The 19,372-nt window shown below is 37.8% G+C and overlaps 1 protein-coding gene across 3 annotated transcripts in view; it reads left to right on the forward strand.

The window, feature by feature from the left end:
* IL1RAPL1 (interleukin 1 receptor accessory protein like 1) overlaps positions 1–18,981 on the forward strand; it is a 669,103-nt gene extending 650,122 nt beyond the window's left edge. For all 3 annotated transcript variants that reach the window (XM_021552988.3, XM_077781655.1, XM_021552991.3), the window contains 3 exons: positions 3,608–3,751; positions 13,460–13,630; positions 14,905–18,981. In XM_021552988.3, coding sequence (XP_021408663.1) covers positions 3,608–3,751; positions 13,460–13,630; positions 14,905–15,623 — 1,034 coding nt within the window. In that variant the 3' untranslated portion in view covers positions 15,624–18,981. The remainder of the gene's footprint in view (positions 1–3,607; positions 3,752–13,459; positions 13,631–14,904) is intronic.
* Positions 18,982–19,372: the final 391 nt, after the last annotated feature.

Below are 19,372 nucleotides of genomic sequence, written 5' to 3' on the forward strand. Positions count from 1 at the left end.
CTTACAACTTCAGTTATGATAAGTGAATTACCTGTATGACACAGTGAAAGGAAGTTTATCAAATATTAGATCCAGGTGAAGATCAAATATACAACCTACAAATGTGTCCAATAATTAGGAAAGAAAAGGTATAAAATGAGTGCATTTATTACAAGCCATACATGGCTGATATATGGAGAGGACACGTGCTTTGTTTTAATTAGCTGTCTCTTTCACTGAGTTGCTTGTCCAAAGCCTCCTGATAAGGAAAAAAATTGTAGCCATTGGTCAAAATGCTTGTAACAAATCTTGTTTTAAATTGAAGCTATTTATTCAGAAACCAATCTACTACTGCTGCAGCAATCAATGTGTTTTCCTTGGAGTAGAACTACTCCTGAGCTACTGGAAGACTATTGTTAATTGCCTGTAACTAAATGATTGCTGTGCTGTGGATGTAACTCTCTGGCACTTGCTCGTTTGCTGTGTTTAAGAGAATGCCTGTCGCCCTAAGGGTTGGCCAAGTAATTTTCCTCTACTATTTTCTGCATTCAGTCTCAGCTCCTTAAGGAGGGTCTGTAATTTGAGCAACACAACACTGGGGCCAAATAGATTTTAAAAGGTTTGCACTTCTCATATCTTTCTTCTCATGTGGAATTGTGATGAAACGGAATCTTTTTAGAGTGTAGTCACTACAGGAAACTTGAGTTTCAGCAGGAAAAATAGATCGCACTTCAAAGTGAGTGTAATGCCTGCTGCAGCGACTGTGCTCAAATCACACTGTAAAAGGCAGAATAAAGCAGCAGAAAAAAGTGTTATTGTGAAGGTAGCCATGAGCTGCAGCCTTGCTGCTACTCTTTAACTTGTCTTTAACAGTCACTGTTGAAACCTGACAGACACATCAGCAGTACCCTTGGTGCTCACACTTTTTCAGAAGTAAGCTCTGATAGGGAGGAGCCAGAGCACCTTCCCCAGTTCACATTGGGAAAACCGAGGCACAGAAATGTGAAATGGCTTCAGTCACCTGAGGGACCAACAGCAGAGGCAGGGCTGACTGAGCCTTCTGCTTCTTGCCCCTTCAGTTCAGCTCAATACAGAGAAACACAGTTCCTAAAGCCCCTAAGGAATCTCAGAGCCGGGCAGTGGCCTTTCAGGGCGCAGTTCAGCGTCCTGCAGAAAAACAAACTCAAGGCCTGAAAACAATCAGCCTGCTGCCCGTGTGCCCAGGCCAGTCCCCTGCCTTCCATGGTGCTGCACGGGTGTGGCTGCTCCATTTCCAGCTCTTCCCACTTCCAGCACTTTGGGGCGAGCTCAGGCACTCGTGGGCCGGGTGTAGGGATGCAGCAGGGCTAATCACTGCCCCTCAGTGCCTCTGACCCCTGACAAGCTGCACCCAAAACACAGAGTGAACGTGTGCTGGTAGAGGCTGTCCAGCACAGAGGAAAGTACAAGCTGGCTCTGTTCGATCAATAGACCGTGAAACTTCCTTTGCAAACAAATCTGTTTAAGAAAGAGCCACTTTATCTGTGTACCACCACGATGGCTCAGCAGCAACACATGAAAAGGTAATTGCTTATATGTTTCAGGCTGGCTAGAGAATTTTGTTGTTTGCTTTGATGGTCTAATTAAGGACACTTTCATGTGCTTTCAGATAGATTTTACTGAAGCAAACATAAAGGCATAATCTTACTTTATGGGGAAACATATAACTAAGAGAGACTCTGATGGCAAAAGTGATGTAGTGTATTAGTCTGATTTCCTGCACAATGACAGAAAACAAATGAATACATGCAGTTATTTCTTTTCATTTCATATAAAAATCATTAGTTGAGAAAAAAACTTCACTTTTCCAGTTGTAAAGTTTTTCTTTGACTTTAGTGAGTCATAACAGCAGGCACATAAATAGAGTACTTTGTGCCTAGCAACCCAAAATATTAAAGCCTTTCTTCTAGTTACCATTGAACAGCTGCATCACCTGTATTACAAAATGATAAACAGGGTATAGTAAGCCAGTGCAATTTCCATTGCCATTTATATTTTAAAATACTGCATTTTTTGCCTATGCAAACCATATTTTATCGAATGTTTTTAATAACATTTCCCTCTCTTTACCAGAAAAGTATTGGGAGTTTGAAATAACCATGTCAGTCTTAAAAATATCTAATACAAAAAAGTTTCCATCACAGTGTTGGAAAGAATGACATGGAATATAAATGCCTTTTTATTTTATTTTATTACACACTTTTAGTGTCTTCTAGAGAGCAATGAAATCTTCTTACAGTTGCCTCATAATAATAAAAATAAGGTGTGTGATTCTCAGTAGACGCTGTCAAATAAATGCAATTTTCAATTTTTCCTCTAACCTTTTATTTCTCTAATTGAATTGTATTGTGCTGGATTATTAAATCTGCACAACCACACACAAAAAAAGGTTACTCCAGGTCCACACTACTTCGCTCAGACATAAGCTGCACAGCTGAAGAGGACACTGTGAAAATACTTGTTCCAGCACAGATCTTTCATGAAGCAAACCCTGTATCTTAGATTTCCAAGATCTGGTGTTTTTTTATCATTCCTCAAAACTGAGTGATTTGGAAAAGCATGGAAGACTTGCCATCTAGTGATTTCAAATTACAGATTTGTTAGCAACTCTCCTCCTACCCTCCTTTTTTGATTCTATCAGTTTTCAGTCAATGAGCAAATGAAAAGTAGCAAAGCTCTGTGAGCTTCCTTCAGACTGGGGGAGGCAAAAGTCCGTGGTGGCACATTGTCTTTGGCCTGAGAAGTGGCTCTGCTGCTGGACACTTGTGGTGGCCACAACTGACCAGTCCCTGTCCTCAGGAACAGAGCTCCATGGTGATGATCCCAAACCATCCAGCAGCAGAGACACCAGGAGATCTGAATGGGAATGTCATAACAGACAAACCAGGACTGTTTGCTGTGTCTATGCATTAGCTAAGCCCATTGGGGGAAAAATGAGAATAAAATGCAGACCTCTGGGAAACTGTTAAAAATATTAACACAACTGAGATGTGAGGTTGTAGGTCTCCTTGGATGATGTGTCTTCACATCCCTCAAATGTTTTGTGTGGTTTTAAAATTATTTTTATTTTTAATTTTATTTTGGAAAAAAAAATCCTTAATCTTGTCCAGTTTGCCCACATCCTGTTTGTATATGGAATAAGGGAAGAGCTGATTTCGCATTATAGTCCTCAAAAAGGAAACATTCACTTTTGATTTCGCTCTAAATCAAATGGCAACATTGATCTAGGTAAAGCAAATTGTGATCTATCTGCAGAAACAAAAAAGTAAGAGAATTACAAAATATATGCACATACTCATAGACAAACACACACACACACATACACACACACACACACACACACATCCCCAGCAAAATTTATTTTTTAAATGAGCAATTCATATGGTGTATTAGAGGGGAAAAAACAGCTTATTGAAGAATAAAACCCTCATCAACTAGGTATTCATTCAAGGGCTTTATAATGAAATAAATACATAAATAACTCATCACTCATTATTTTATTTTAATGTTTGACAGAAATTCAAGGTCTGCTGCTAATCTTTCTGTGGTTTGGAATGTGGTTGTTACTGCGTTTTGTAATTCTTTGCAGAGCTGATGTACACAGTTGAGCTTGCTGGTGGGCTTGGTGCTATTCTGCTGCTGCTTGTTTGTTTAGTGACTATCTACAAGTGTTACAAGATAGAGATTATGCTCTTCTACAGAAATCATTTTGGAGCTGAAGAACTAGATGGAGGTAAGGCAGATTCTTAGCACATTTCCTGCTTTCTAAGAATATCTCTTTTATTTCTCTCAACCAAGGCCCAAATTTTATTTCAGTTCAAGATGTGGTAACTACTGCAATTTTATGTGCTGACTTGAATATGCATTCTTCATACAGCACATAAGCACAGTCACTGCTGAGCTGATGTATGTGCTGTTCTCTGGAGCTCTAGAAGACATCCATGTCTTTTAGATTTTTACTCCCAGCACTGAATGTAAATTGCCAACATCTGTACATTAAAGATTTTCACTTTCTGTCAGTACTGAGCAAGGGGGTGTTTTCCCTAATTGTATTCAACAGATAGGTAGAGGTTGAAGTGTATCTCAATTTACTGCTTGTTTAAACTGATCAGTTTCAATAAACTGCACTGAGTGTTTGGGAATGTACCCAGTATTCCTTTGCTTGAGTTAATTTACTTAATCACTGAGCAGGCTGTAAATGGTCATTAAAGTTATTCTGTGATTCAAGGACATCCAGCCTAAACAAAAGTAATCCACAATATATGCACTAGCTCTGTGAAACATATACATGCATTTTCATTTTACCTTTTTAAGGACTGAAGGAAAAGGTCATCTTTGCCTCTAGCCTTACTAATCAAAATTGTTGTTGAACAGCAAACTGGGTTAAGCTGCAGGCTCTGATTAATTAGATTTGCTTTCTTGGGTCAGAGTTTCTGATGTTTTGAGCTACTACTATGTCTTTGGTGACAGGACCTTTTTTCCTACAGAAATACTAATAAAAGGTTTTTTTACAGGTCAAGATAACAGCCTGTAGGCAGAAGACACTGTGATATATTAAAATAAATATGTACTGATAAACAAGTGATGGCTAAATCTGTCACTGATAAGGAAAAGAGCAGTTGCAGAATTACAGGTCCTTACATAAGACTTTCATAATAAAATCACTAGGGAATGACCCATTTCTGCCTCCCATCTAAAAATGCACAAAGATTGAAAATAGAAAATGCTCTTTCAGAGCAACAAGCCAAACACCAGAACATTTTGTAACCTTCTACGGGATTTACAAAAAGATGCATTAATGTAGGAGCTCAGTGAGGAAAAAAGTTGGGATGTTTTATTTATTTTACCAAGGAGGAAACTGAGGCCCAGAGGGACTGTGAGTCATGGAGGATTTTGGCAGACACCTTTTTTTACAGAAGATAAGATCCTCTCCTATCCACAAAGCAGCTGCTATTTTAAATGGGCATGCTTACTTCCATAAATTATGTGGATTTAATAATAGTCACATTAGAATATGCAGAAATAAACAATAACTGTTTAAATAGGTGTAATTTATTATTTCCTCCCTTAGTATCAGTAATTCTTGCTTTTATAGTTGTTATTTATCATTATCTCAAGTATTTCCAATTCATTTGAGGACTCACTCTGCCAGGTGTTGTACCCTTGCCTTTCTCTCTTGTCCCATCCCAAACATTGGTTGGTTAGGAACAGCAATACTTGAATCATGGATTTTAAGCATAAAAAAAAGTTACCTCCAAAGGATGCTGTTCTGTGATTCAAAAGGAGGAAAGCCAATATCCATTCAGTTTATCCTTCTGAGCAAAGGTCATTGTTAAAGAAGGTCAAGCATGGATTTTCCTTAGAAGACCAGGGTAAACACTGATAGCTTGAATGCTTAACCACAGCAATATAAAAAGAAAAATACTACTTACAAATTCCTAATGAAAACATGTAGCTGCTACTGTGTTCAGTATGCTGACAACATGGAGAAAACCCATTGTGTTAATGAAGAGACTGCAGCTGCACATTTCACTCTGTCTCTTTCACTTACACTCGTGCAAAAGAAGGAAGATGGAGAAAAAATGTTCCACAGAAGCCTAAGACATGCCTTGTGCAGAAATAAATTGCAGATATACACCGAGATCCCTTCCTTTGGCTTAGTTTGTTATTGACAGGCACAAAATGCTGAACTCCAAAATCCTATTCTAACCACATCTCCTGCAGTGCAGCAGCAGAGCGCCCACGTTCTATTCATAATTTACACCATGTTCTGTCATACTTCAGGACAGCATGGAGATAAGCAAACATCAAAATATCACAGTCTTTTTTTATGTGCACTGCATTGTACCCAGAGAGGATTTCAAACACTTTAAAGGTGAGGTCCAATTAAAATTTTCAGTTGCAAATCTCTTTTAAAATTCAATGCTTCATTTCTTCCATGATCAGAGAACAAGCCCTTCAGGATGTCAAATCTCATAACAATTCCTTTTTCCTTTCCAAGCCTTAGACACATTGGTTTTTCTGAGGCTAACTAACATACGCATTTTTGTGGGAGGCATAGGTAAATTGTGAGATTTGAAAACAAAGTATTTAACCCTTACAGCTAATGCAACTCAGTTTATTACTTTCTGTAGGGATACTGCAGATTAAAGAAGTGGTCACAGCTGTAGATTCCTCACTTCTCTAACTTACACTGTTGAATATCCCAGTGTTTTTTTCTCAGCCTAAGGACAAGATTCTCTCCTTCTGTTTTTCTCTCTCCTGCAGGCACTGCAGCTTAGTCCTGGGAATGGGAATTGAAGCCCCCTTTTATGTTTTTGTGGTTGATTCCCTGCCTTTCCTACTAATTTGGGATACAATAATATTGCTGTTTCTCCTCTCTCTCCATGCCCGTGCTTTCCAACTGCATGGGAGCTGGCTCCACACCAGGGGATGGTGTGATGGACACCACAACCTGTCCTTCAGTGCAGAGGAGCACAGGGTGCCCCTGTCCAGTCAGGGACATCACTGTGAATGTCTGACTGCTCCCCTAGTCACTGGAGCACAGGGACAAGAGAAATACTCTGACCCTTGGCAAAGGAGAAACTTTTGTTACCTGCAGGTGTTTGGCATGACCTTGCATCTCTGAGCCATAACTCACCGCTACCGGTTTGGTGGCCAGAAACTCCCAAATCTGTTTAAGAGGAAAAATCCAGCTCAAGATCTCTCTGCGTACACAGTAAAGATGATAGCTTGAAGTGCAATGTAAATAAAGAAATGTCCCGACTGTTCTGGAAAAACAACATTTTCAGAAATAGATACTTCACTGGGGACTTCTGAGGGCTAATCTTTGTCAAATGTCAAGTAACCTTTTTATCATTGCAGCTTTAAACTTAAAAGCTTATTTTTAAAAACCTTGTCCATAAAGCACACTTTAGGGACTAAAATGATATTATTGAAAGCCACTTTTAGAAGTGATGATTTCTTCTGTTTTGTTGTACATTGAGCTCCAACAAAAGACATTTTATACCATGTTCATTTTCTGTAGCTTTTTAGCAGTGGCTTTTTGTGTATTTTTTACTTTCCAAGGAACTTCTCTTGCTGTTCCCAGTTCTTAAATTACTTTATGAAAATAAGTATTGTACTTTAACTGACAGAGTGAAAATGTAAATAACCATTTACAAGTACCTGCGATCAACACATGCCCTGTCTTCTTTCTAGCTTGCACTCTGTGACCTTAAAAGCCAATTGCATCAAAAGAGATGTTATTACTGTATAGAAACCTGCTCTTTATCTAGGTATAAGCTGACTTTCAGGCACCCTAAAATAAGTGGAAATTTTCCCACTGTTTTACCTGGGACAACTTTCTTCTTTTACTTTTCCTGCTCATCAAGATGTGCAAGGATCAGTCCCCAGGCATGAATGAGAGCCAAATCAGCCACGGTGAGGGTGGAGAGGAGTCACTTCTCTCAGTAGTGCAGTTATCAACCTGCTTCAGAGTGGATAGGAAGTTCAAAGTCACCAAAATAGCTGGCTTTGACTTTTTTTTTTTTTTTTTTTTTTTTTTGCCATTTCAAGATCTGAGAGGTTCCAGTGCATATGTGAATAACTGTATGCTATTTTTAATTTACATTATGGATAAACCTAGAAGTCTATGGGTGGCAGGTTAAAAACCATTGGGCATGGTCAGATAGGCAAACATACTCAAAAACTTGTACATATGTTTTTGTTTTAGATTCTAGTTTCAGAGGCAAGACCATATGGTACAGCTAATAGTAGAAACAGTTTGCAGGTATCTGCTGCTTCCAGTACCTGGGTAGATTTTTAACCTTTTAAATTTGTGGCAATTTTTTATCAAGGAATTAATAAGCAAAGGTGAACACAATCTTGAAAAAAAATGAAAGAGAAAAGACATTTTTCACTAGGAGGCTGACAAAAAACAAGTAGTAATTGAAGACAAAACCTGACTAAAATTGTTGTAAAGACAAGAAGTCAAGCTTTAGGCTCAAGAAAAAAAGGCTGTAGGCATCTGATAGCTATAAAGTGGGAGTTTTATTTAAGAGCTGAAATTATAACCTTCATAATGACCCTTGGTGCCTTTAGGTTCCATCAGCTGTTTCTAAAATAATGGGCAGGGGCTCATTGTGGTGTCCTCAATCTTCTCAGCTTTCTTTGCCAAGGAAACCTTGTTGAATTTAAGGAAGCCACGGCCTCTGTGCAGCTCTGCACAGGGAAGGCCACTGGGCCCAGGCCTGGGGGGTTTCAGTTCTGGAAGAGGGAAAGTGGCTGCTTGTTTGTTTGTGTGTTTGTTTGCTTTCCACCACATTGTTGAAATAAGAAAATAAAGAAATAAATCTCATAAGATTAAAGCGTACCGCTGCTGAGCTCTCTCAGTTCTGGAAATCTTGTTTGGATTTGGTACATGACATCTGTAATGTTTCTTGCCTAGGCTGTTTGCTCTTTCATGAGAGATGAATTTCTGCTTCTTGCTGAGGGAAAGCAAATCAATGCTCAAATTAGGAGACTGATGAAACTGGTTCTTCCTTGTAGTTCCTGTTGCACCTGGGAGTCCTTATGTAATCATGATTTTGTTCTTGCTATTATTTAGCTGCAAAAGACTAGCAGGGTTCATGGAGGAACCTAGGGGAATGCCCAGATAATATCTTATTAACTGTCCAGGACAAGAGCAGGTAAGAAATACTTAGTGATTTCCTGGGTTTCATCCCAGGGAAACTCTTAAGCAGTGAGAAATACCAGGGCTTTAAGATTCTTCAGGTTTCTGTGTGACTAAGTTATTAACTTTTAAATATAAATTTTACCATTGGTTTAAGAACCACCTAAGCACTTGTGTTAATGATTATGCTATGCAGGTATAGCTAGACTGAAATTACTGCTGAAGTTAGTGACTTTGCAATTACTGAACCTTCCCTGGGGACGCACAAAATAAGTTTGCAGTAGCAGTCTCACCACTCGTTTATATATTCTTATTGGCTATTGGCAAATTGTGACGATAAGAAATCCTTCTCTATGAATATCAATTTAAAATTCTATTAAAATCACCTTAGAAAAATGCAGCTCTCTTCTTTCTAAACATTACTGGTTACAAAAAGGGATTTTTCTCTTATTTAATTAAAATTTTATTGCTGGAAAACTGTTTCTTTTAACTCTTCTTGTTTATGCTGTTTATTTACATATGAAATGCAATTCAAACAATAAAAACTCAATTTATGTCTCCACTAAATATGGGATTTTCTAGATTCTGTACACGAAATGTCCTAATTCAAAGAAAAATTCCTTCTTATTTCTCTCTTCCTATTTCACAGCATCTAAAGTGCATGTGTAATTTATGTTATATATGTATCTTTAAAAATAAAATATTACCAAGATCATCTTTGGATTTCAAACTAAGAGATTGTTATAGGTTAAAAAGTTCAGATGTAAACTAGAAAGAGACTCCCATGCAATTCAACATCACTCACTTGCACAAGAATATGAACTATCATGAGGAATGCTACATTTAAAATACACCATGCCATGGAAAAAATTGTGTGGGAAGCTCTTAATTTTTATTAACATTAAAAGGGTTTGACATTTAAAAATAATAGAAAATGTTGCATCAGCAACAGTAAATAGTGTGAGGAAAAGTATAAGTATTTTGAAAGACCTAGGATTTGAGTGGTTTATTCAACTCAGCATTAAATGACATTTTTTTCATTATATTAAGGATAACCACTATCCCAATGTATATATTAAATGTAGCACCCAAGATTGTGAAGCAAATACAGATTAAGAAATGCCATAATTTTAAAGCAGCTACAGTCTCAGAGAAATTTTGAAAGGTTCTTTGTAACCTTTCCTGAACATAACATGTTTTTTTTAAGACAAAAGTTTCCTGTATCAGTTTGATTCCAGCTCCCTGCAGCATTTGGAAGGACCCAATCTCTAATTTCCAAAGCTCCCCTTGAAATCCTGAAATACTCAGTTAAATCAGTGCATTTCTCCTAACTCCTGTATGAATATCTGAGTATTTAAGAGGAGAGCACGTGCTCTGCTGAAGGAGAGGAGTCAGCTGTGCAGTTCCCTGCTGATCTGGAAATGGAAGATTTGCCCAGCCTTGCTGGCTACACCGAGCTGTGGAGCAACCTGTGCATGGTCAGCTGCCTCCACTGCACTGAATGTTTCTGAAAGCACTGCAAATTGCTCTGAGAATTTCAGGATGCACAGACACATGAGCTGACTTCATCATCTAGTTCTTAGAGCTTCATTGAAATAAGGTTCATTATGAAATACAACATTGTGGGATTTCTCCTTGTGAAGGTAACCATGAGCTAATCTCTTAATCTGTTCTGTGCTAAAATGTATAATACCAGCTAAAAGTCAGAATTTATCACTGGCTTGAATATGGCTGATAAGAAAATAAAAATTACTCTAGGAAGTTTTTTGGCTGTTTTTTAATTTTTCCTGATGATTTTTCTGTCCCCCATTAGCAGAAATATTTTCAGTGTTTCATAAACCCTCAAAGGCCCAAACTGCTGACTTCTTGCAGTGTAACATGTAAATCATTAGAAAACACATACATCTATAATGCAAATTTGATGTTAAATATATTTCATGGTCCCTGTGGAAGAGGAAGCTTTATCTTTCTTTCTGTAGGCACCACCTTATCATTTCTTCATGTGTAGCTGTTAAGAGAGCATGCATACAGATGAGTTCTTATATGTCTGATAGCAATTTACTTACCCAAAGATCCCATTTGCATGTGAAAGAGTAGATGCATATAGAGTCTGGGTTTCATTTTATGCTTACACTGAGCCTTTAAGTGACTGCTGCTGAGCACATCCTTGGAATAATAAGAAGCATTTACAGCTTCATCCCCTAAAAATTTATATCACTTCTGTTGGATTAACATTGTAGAAAGTTACAGGGAGTATGACAGCGCACTCTGCATTTGAATGAGTACCACTAGGAATGGGCAGGATTAAAAATTGCATGTTCCAATGATGCAACAGGTGCTTTGCCTAGAAACCTGGGCCACTAAGTGAAGTAATCCTTCTGTGTGTTATTAACGAAGATGAGATTTGACCCTCAGAGTTTACCCCTAAGGTCTATCTATACCTGTGGCTGAGTGTAGCTCCATGACCATTGCTCACTTACAAACTTCTCCTTTCCAGCTCCATAGAACGGTTGAAATGGTAGGACAGTTTGTAACTCAGAGACTGTTTTGCCTGGAGTCTTGAAGTACTAGTGCTTTGGGGCTGGCTGAGACATTTGTGGGCTGAATGCATCACACCTTGAGCACAAGCTGCATTTGACCTCATTGTGATTAACTAATCCAGAGCTTCCCCGTGCCTGATGCCCGAACACATCTCTGCAGATGTATCCTAGACCCCAACTATTCTTTGCCCTACAAATACTCATAAAACTAGGAGGGAAAGATATCTTTCCTGCAATACAGGATGATGCAGCTGTAGTTAGTGGAGATGCTGGAGTCTCCATGATATGACAAATATGTACTTTGAATAAATGCTAAGTGCAATATTTGCATATGCAATAAAACAATGTCATAGCACAAATAATCCCCTCCAAGTAAGGATGCATTTGGATCTTAACAGGCAGCACTCAGCCTTTAAAACTGTTTGAATTCTGCATTATTTCTTATTATTAATCTCTTTGAGAAATTTTGCATTCTCATCTTTACTCAAAGCCTTTGAACAGAGCAGCACTTGTCTCAAGCATGTACCATGGCTATGACCATTAATGAGGTGACAATAGAATATGTCATTGCAGCACCAGCATTTTGTCAGTTGTAATAATTTCCCCATATACTTGTTGACTGCGCTGTGTGCTAACACTTCTGCTGTGTAAACACTGTCTTACTGCAGAAACACCTGCAGTGGATGCCCCTCTATATTATGCTTGATCAAATCAGTCTTAAGGTATTATCAAAGGCAGGAGGTGCTTGTCTGTTATTAAAGGACATGTTTTCATAAATACTCCCAAAAAAATCCTGGAAAGTGGGACCTATAAAAGTTAGTGCTTCTCTTTTACTTACTTTCCTTTTTTTTTTTTTTTTTTTTTTTTTGCTGTTGTTTTGGATTGTTTTTTTGGTTTTGTTTTGTTTTTTAAATTTGTTTTGTTTGTTTTTTTCTGTGGATATAACTATCCAATAGATAATATCCCACAGAAGATGTGCAGGGCACAGAATGTGCACATGGCCACTTCATGGGTTTAGAAAGTTTAAAAGCAGTAACAATACAACCACATTTGTTCTGTCATCTGCAAATGTTAATTAGCATTAGTGCACACGGTTCCTCAGAAGGGAGAAAGGACTGCTCAAGATTAGCACCGCTCCATTAATTTCATTTACACTCTTTCCATCCAACCTACAGCTGGCAGGTTTTTCAAAATAATGCTGCCAGACTACAAAAAGGTGTAAAATGAAGAAAAGAGTTTCTCAATACAAAAATGAAGTCAGCACTGACTGAATATAACATTACTTATGACACACAGTACTTAGAATATTCAGTTAGATCTCTTTTATAAGCAATTGATATTCTGGGTAGTCTGTTCATAATGTTGTCAAGAGAGTTAGAAGGATGTTAGCATTTCATTACTCTTGTCATTGATTTTTCTCTACTTTCTTCACAACAAAAGTCAAAACGTGACCTCTTATTCCACTGAATTAGTTCCAGAGCACTTGGCATTATTGACCTCCTAATGAAAATTAATGGTGGCGCTTTTGATTCAGTCTTTCAAGTAGGCACACCAAGCACATTTAAAACACAGGCATGGTTATTTCTCATATTGAAGTAACACACTGTTAAGTAATGAAATGCACATTAATGCAACATTAAATTTGCAAGTTTAAGCACACAGAATTCAAGAAACTTAAACTGCATTATCAGGAGCTGAAGCTGGAAAGATTTAAGCTTGGCAATAATTTCAGACCTGGAGAGTTAAAGAGTTTACAAGGAATGCTATATGTACATGTAGAGAATTTCAGCCTCAAGTCCTAAATTTATAGTAAAATTCTGGCAAGACTGAAATGGTTTTACTATGCAGCAGAGACATTTACATAGTAGCCTAATTATTTCCATGCTCTTCATTCTCCTTTTATGCTAGAGAAGAATGCAAATTCTTCTCAGTGGCTTTTGAATTTTGTGCTCGTGAGCTGTCACTCTGAAGTTTAATGGATTTCCTTCATCCAGATTCTTACATAAACTGACTTCTGTCTATGGATGTGGAGCTCTCCTTCCTTGTATCTGTGTAACTAAGGATTATCCCTACCAGGTGAAACAGGAAAGCTGAATGGATGCATATCTGGAGACTGGGTGAAAGCTTGCCATTTTATCTAAACCATTTATTCTTCCTGGAAAATTCTCCCAGAAATAATACCTGGGGAAATATCTGGGAAAACTGCTAGAATAAGGAATAAACTAACTTGATTTCCCTCTTTCCTTAGACAACAAAGATTATGATGCATATCTGTCTTATACCAAAGTGGATCCTGATCAGTGGAATCAAGAAACTGGAGAAGAAGAAAGATTTGCTCTTGAGATTCTACCAGATATGCTGGAAAAGCATTATGGATACAAGTTGTTCATACCAGACAGAGATTTGATTCCCACAGGAAGTAAGTCATGTCTTTATTGTCATGTAATAGTGAAGGAGAAAATGAGTTATTGCAGTGATTGTTTTAGTCTTCTTTCTACACCTACTCCTTCAGAATGTCATCTTTTCTCCCATTTTTTAGAGAATGGTGAGGATAAGCCACCAAACTTTAATGTGCATTTCCCAGATAAGAGGATTATTATTTAGTAATTGTATTGTTTTAATTGAAGGTAAAACAGTGCAAGAAGGGGATGCATAAGTAAATGAAAGAGACTAACATTTTTCAGATTTTTTGAGAACTTGCATATCTAGGAATGAATACGAAGGTCTTTGTTTTCAGTTCCTTAGATTTTATTTGGAAAGATATCCATGATTCTTATTACAGAAATTCACAAAGGAAGGACAAAGCTGTATTTAGACTAAGGCAATGGTTGAGTAATAACTTCTATACCAGAAAAAAAGTGGTGAATCCTGTCAGTGTCCAGTGTGTGGATGAACTTGATCATTCTCAGAGACTGTATACTAGAATTGATTCCAGATAGTACAAGTAGATCCTCTCACATATTCCAACATAAGTGCAGTCATATTTTGTCAGTTGTTGTAGTGGCTTCATGACTTCAGTGTAGCCATATAGACAATGACAAAGTTCAATACCTTTAATGAAAGATAAAAGGAAGGATACTTGGTATAGACAAAGAACAACATAGAACATCAAACAATCTAATGGATATTTTTTAAATCTACACCAAACTAAACACTAATTTACAGGAAATAATAATTTTTATGAATGTGTGTGGCAGGGGCATGAAGGAAAAACAGAATCTAAGACTACCAAAAAATTTAGAGTATTATTTGGGTTTGAGACTGAGGTCCTAAAGCACATGGATGATGCTCTGTTGTCTAACTGGGTGACTTTGCCTTTTTAAAGGTAAAAATCACGATGGACATATTTGTTCCAATAGAGAAAGAGATGATACAAACCCACAGCTCTTGAAGAAACACTCACGATCCGTAGCATGTGTGGGAATAGATGTTTTGCAGGATCACAGAATGGTTGAGGTTGAAAGGGGCCTGTGGAGATCATCTTTCCGACCTCCCTGCTCAAGCAGGTCCACATAGAGCTGGTTACTTAAGATCATGTTCTGCCAGGCCAGCCTGGCACATTTATAGCTGATGTTTCTGCATATTTCAGTGAGATCTTTGGGGAGCAAGGATTTGCTTCTGTTGTTTCTCACCAGTTTATAAGAGCAGACTGTTTTCTTAGATTGATTTTTGAGCAATTGTTTTGTTTTGTAGCCTACATTGAAGATGTGGCAAGATGTGTAGACCAAAGCAAGCGACTGATCATCGTCATGACTCCAAGTTACGTGGTAAGAAGAGGTTGGAGCATCTTTGAACTGGAAACAAGGCTTCGAAATATGTTAGTCACGGGAGAAATCAAAGTGATACTGATTGAGTGCAGTGAACTACGAGGAGTTATGAACTACCAGGAGGTTGAGGCCCTAAAACATACCATCAAGCTCCTCACTGTCATTAAATGGCACGGACCAAAATGCAACAAGTTGAATTCCAAGTTCTGGAAACGTTTACAGTATGAAATGCCTTTTAAGAGGATTGAACCCATGACAAACGAGCAGGTTTTAGATGTCAGTGAGCAGGGGCCCTTTGGGGAACTGCAGACAGTCTCCGCAATTTCCATGGCTGCTGCCACCTCCACTGCTCTTGCCACTGCCCATCCAGACCTGCGCTCCACCTTTCATAACACATATCATTCACAGATGCGCCAGAAACACTATTACCGGAGCTATGAATACGATGTACCTCCTGCCGGCACCCTGCCACTTACCTCAATAGGTAACCAGCACACCTACTGCAACATCCCCATGACACTTATAAACGGGCAGCGGCCGCAGACAAAAACTAACAGGGAGCAGAACCCCGAAGAGGCTCACACAAACAGTGCCATACTGCCCCTCTTGCCACGGGAGACCAGTATATCAAGTGTCATTTGGTGACCGACATGCAAGGGGCTGTCAACCCCCTTGAGTAGGAGCAGAGTCTGCAGTCTGGTGCCTGGAACTACATCCTCGACTGCTGCTGTTAAACATGCATTACAATCGATAACAAACGAGGAAAAACAGGGTCTTGTACATATGTTTTTGCAATTTCTTTGTAGCATCAGTCTTCCTGTTTTACCCATGTCTCTTCCCATTCACATTTTTGACTTTGTTTTATATGTCATTGGAATTTGTATATTTACATTTTTTTTAAATGAAGAGACTGCTGTATAGATAGGAAACTTTTTTGCTTCATTAGTATAGTTTTAGACTTTTTGTTTGTTTGTTTATAACCTCTCTTGGGAATGCTTGGACAAAGCTATGTTGATATCAGAAGCACCATCCATTTTGTTGGCCTGCCTAGCCATGCCTGCTGCAGCTCACCTCTTTTGGAGAGTTCTTGTTCTTAGAAGGACCCCACTGCTCACTGAGAGCTCCAGTTTCATTTCTACTCTCGTAATGTGCACTGCTCCTTCCCTGCCCTTACAAAGACCCCCATTTGGGGTAACACTACAGTCTGACCATCTAACATGTAACTTGGTAGATACCTGTCAAACAAGAGAAAATACCCAATCTGTATTGGTTGCTTCACAGTAGTCACTAGAGTGTGTAGAAACTATAGCCGGTTTGGTTTTTGCTTTCTTGGGTTTGTTTTTTTCTTAATTCTAATTTTAAGAATGAGTTGGTTGTATCCCTTTTATAAATATAAAAGCAACCTTATTTTTAACACGTCCTGGAAAAGTATTAATGTGGTTGTGGATTTTATTTTTTAATCACTCATTTTTTTTCTTTCTCAACTTTCAAAATCTTGCAAATAACATTTGCAAATGTCAGGCAAGTAAGACAAGTGAGGCAATAGACACTGAAATGCAGAGTCCTGCTGGTATGTACAGTGATGACTTCCAAACCAAAGGGGAATAAAAAAGACAGTATTGTAGATGGTTTGTCACTTTGTATTATAGAAAGTGTTATTTTCAAAAAAAAAAAAAAGCAAGAGCAAAACATTATTTTCCTGTGGATTTCAGAGTCCCTTGTATTTTAATGTTCCAAAAACTGTATTTGCTTTAAAATTATATATTCAAGATTAAGAAATCTTCTTTCATTTGATTTTAGCTTGTAACAATAAATAAAACTTTATTAATTTCAACATGATTTCAGTAAGAACTCAGGCAGAAAAAAAATGACATGATTACCAGAAATATAACTGTTTTCAGAATAAACTTTATTTATACAAAATTAATATTTAAATCAGACCTGGAAGTATTAAAAACAATTTATTCACTTTAATGAATAAATAAATTAGTTTTATTTTTATGTATGATTCCATCTTTGAGGAGTTGCAAATAATGCATGTACCACGGCTGACAGGGAAGAATAAAAGCCCACCACTGTGTTTACACCCAGACATCTTTGAGACAAATTAAATAAGCACCTTGCTCATACTTATGTTTTAAATAACAGAAAGTCCTTTCTGGTTTTAGAAGGAGAGAGAAGTGGTGCAGTTCTGCAACATATTCAGGCCAAGCTCTCTGCTAGTCCCTGCTGGCAGAAGCAGAGGAGTTCTGGTTGTAGCACACTGTCATAGAGCCATGGGTTTGATTTACCCTGGCAGAATTGTAACTGGTGTCCTGGCAAACAGGCTTGAGAGTCTATTTATGTAATTAATTAGCTTTAGGTGTTTTTCTGGCAGCTGAATGATATTGGCCAGTATAATGAATGTTTTGGGGGTTTGTTCATCATAATTGTCACAGCAAGAAAAGTAGAGCTTATAATATTTTGGTCTTCTTAATGAGAAGTGAGTGGAGAAGCTGCAGTTTGGGGGATATATGTGGGAGCAATCCAGAACTGACAGTGTGGGAGGAAATGACTATGCTTCTGTTGTGAAAGTCAAGAAATCTCAGTATCTGCATAAGAAGCTAATAGACCTTTGAGGCGTGCACTTTTGTTTGCTTAAAATGTTTATTTCTCTGAGGTTTAGCTCAAGTGCTTTTCTACAACCCGTTCTTTATTATAGTGTCTCTGGATATGTGCCAAACATCCACAAAATGGAAATTAGGCTGCCAGGTCACATAACATTTTAAGAGAATTTTGCACATTTGCTTTAAGAAAGCTATTATTTATTTGCTCTTACAGACACCTGTCAGGCACTGATGGCATTTTCCTTCATTCATTTGGATGCCTGTCCTGGCTTTCACTGGGCTGAGAAGGGGGAGAAGGGGAAGGGTTGATTGAGTGGCAGTGTGGTGTTTAATTTCCATCTGGGCTTAAACCACAACAGTCCTAAATACCCCAGGATCCTCTGAAATAAATTCATTATTTTTTTCCCTTTACATGCCCTGGTGTAAAGACTGGGATATGAAATAAATGTAGGATGCAATTATTTGACCACAATCACAATTAGCCAATGGATAGATCTTTCCTTAGCCACATGGGAAGTACTTTTCTGTTCTTCTATTTTTAGATTTAAGCACTTTGAATAGCATGATTCAGGGATTGACGAATACTATTTGATATTCTCACTACTTAAAGGAAGGTTTTCTTATACTGTTTTGTCATAATATTGAGCATAAGAAAAAACAAAGAGAAACACATGACAAAACCTGAAATAAGTTTGAGGAAATTTTCTGTGGCTTTAGAAACATTCCTCCTTAGCACTCCTCTTCTGTGAACAGCTCATTGTGGGAAACAGTAAAGGAAAGTGTTGTGTGTTCACATGCTCTATGTTTGACAAAAATTCCATTGGAATGCAAAATAAAATGGAAACAAACAAAGCAAACAAACCAAAACCAACAAAAATTGTCATTGCCCTAGTGCTTAGGCTCCATCGTTTTTGGTGAAGGTGTTTTGGTTTTTGACAATGCAGCCTGAAATGTGCATGCAATAGCCACATATAAGGTTTAGCCATAAGCAAATAGCACTTTATTTTAAAAAAGGCACAGTGTGATGATCAGAAAAACTTTCTCTGCCTGGTCAATAACTTTGGGTCTGTATGTGGATTCTATGCACGTGAATTATCCAAGTGTGGTGCTCTGTCTCTATATGGCTCTCTCTAATCATGCTAGTCCGTGTTATAAAAGGACTCTTGTTACACAGCTTGTGTAAATTCAGTATATAGATTCTCCAGAGAGCATATATAGCTGGAAAGAAATGGGAGACTGTATAGAATGCAGCTAATTATTTTGAAGGCAAAATGCATTGCTGGGTCTGATTCTGTTCTCAGTTACAACAGTATGATTTGAAAGTAAATATAATAAATCTGAATGAGTGCAAGATTGATTTGTGTGGGAGAAAAAAAGCTGGAAAAACAAAGAGAAAAGGAATTAATATTTGCAGTCTGTGACAAACTGAAATCTTGGCTGCAAGGAAAGAACAGCAAAATGCCTTCTGGATTTTAGTAGGGACCCAGTTCTCACCTGGCAGCCAACATCACTTTCAATATGATCTGTTTCAGAGTTCAATACTGTTAGGCTTAGATGCAAACTAAGATTTTTCTATTTCTGCACAGCTGTGAAAACCATGTGTATTTTACATAATGGGTGATAATCAGTTCCATAACTGTCAGAAACCTTGTTATACCTGCCTGATCAAAATTCACAAAGATTTATTTGGATATTGTGCATTAATTACTCATTTAAATTATAGATAGAGCAGTGAGATTTGGGAAAAGTGGCCTAGTAAAAAGGATTCCTTCATTTTTACACTAAAAA

This window comes from Lonchura striata, chromosome 2 (assembly GCF_046129695.1).
Source record: "Lonchura striata isolate bLonStr1 chromosome 2, bLonStr1.mat, whole genome shotgun sequence".
NCBI lineage: Eukaryota > Metazoa > Chordata > Aves > Passeriformes > Estrildidae > Lonchura > Lonchura striata.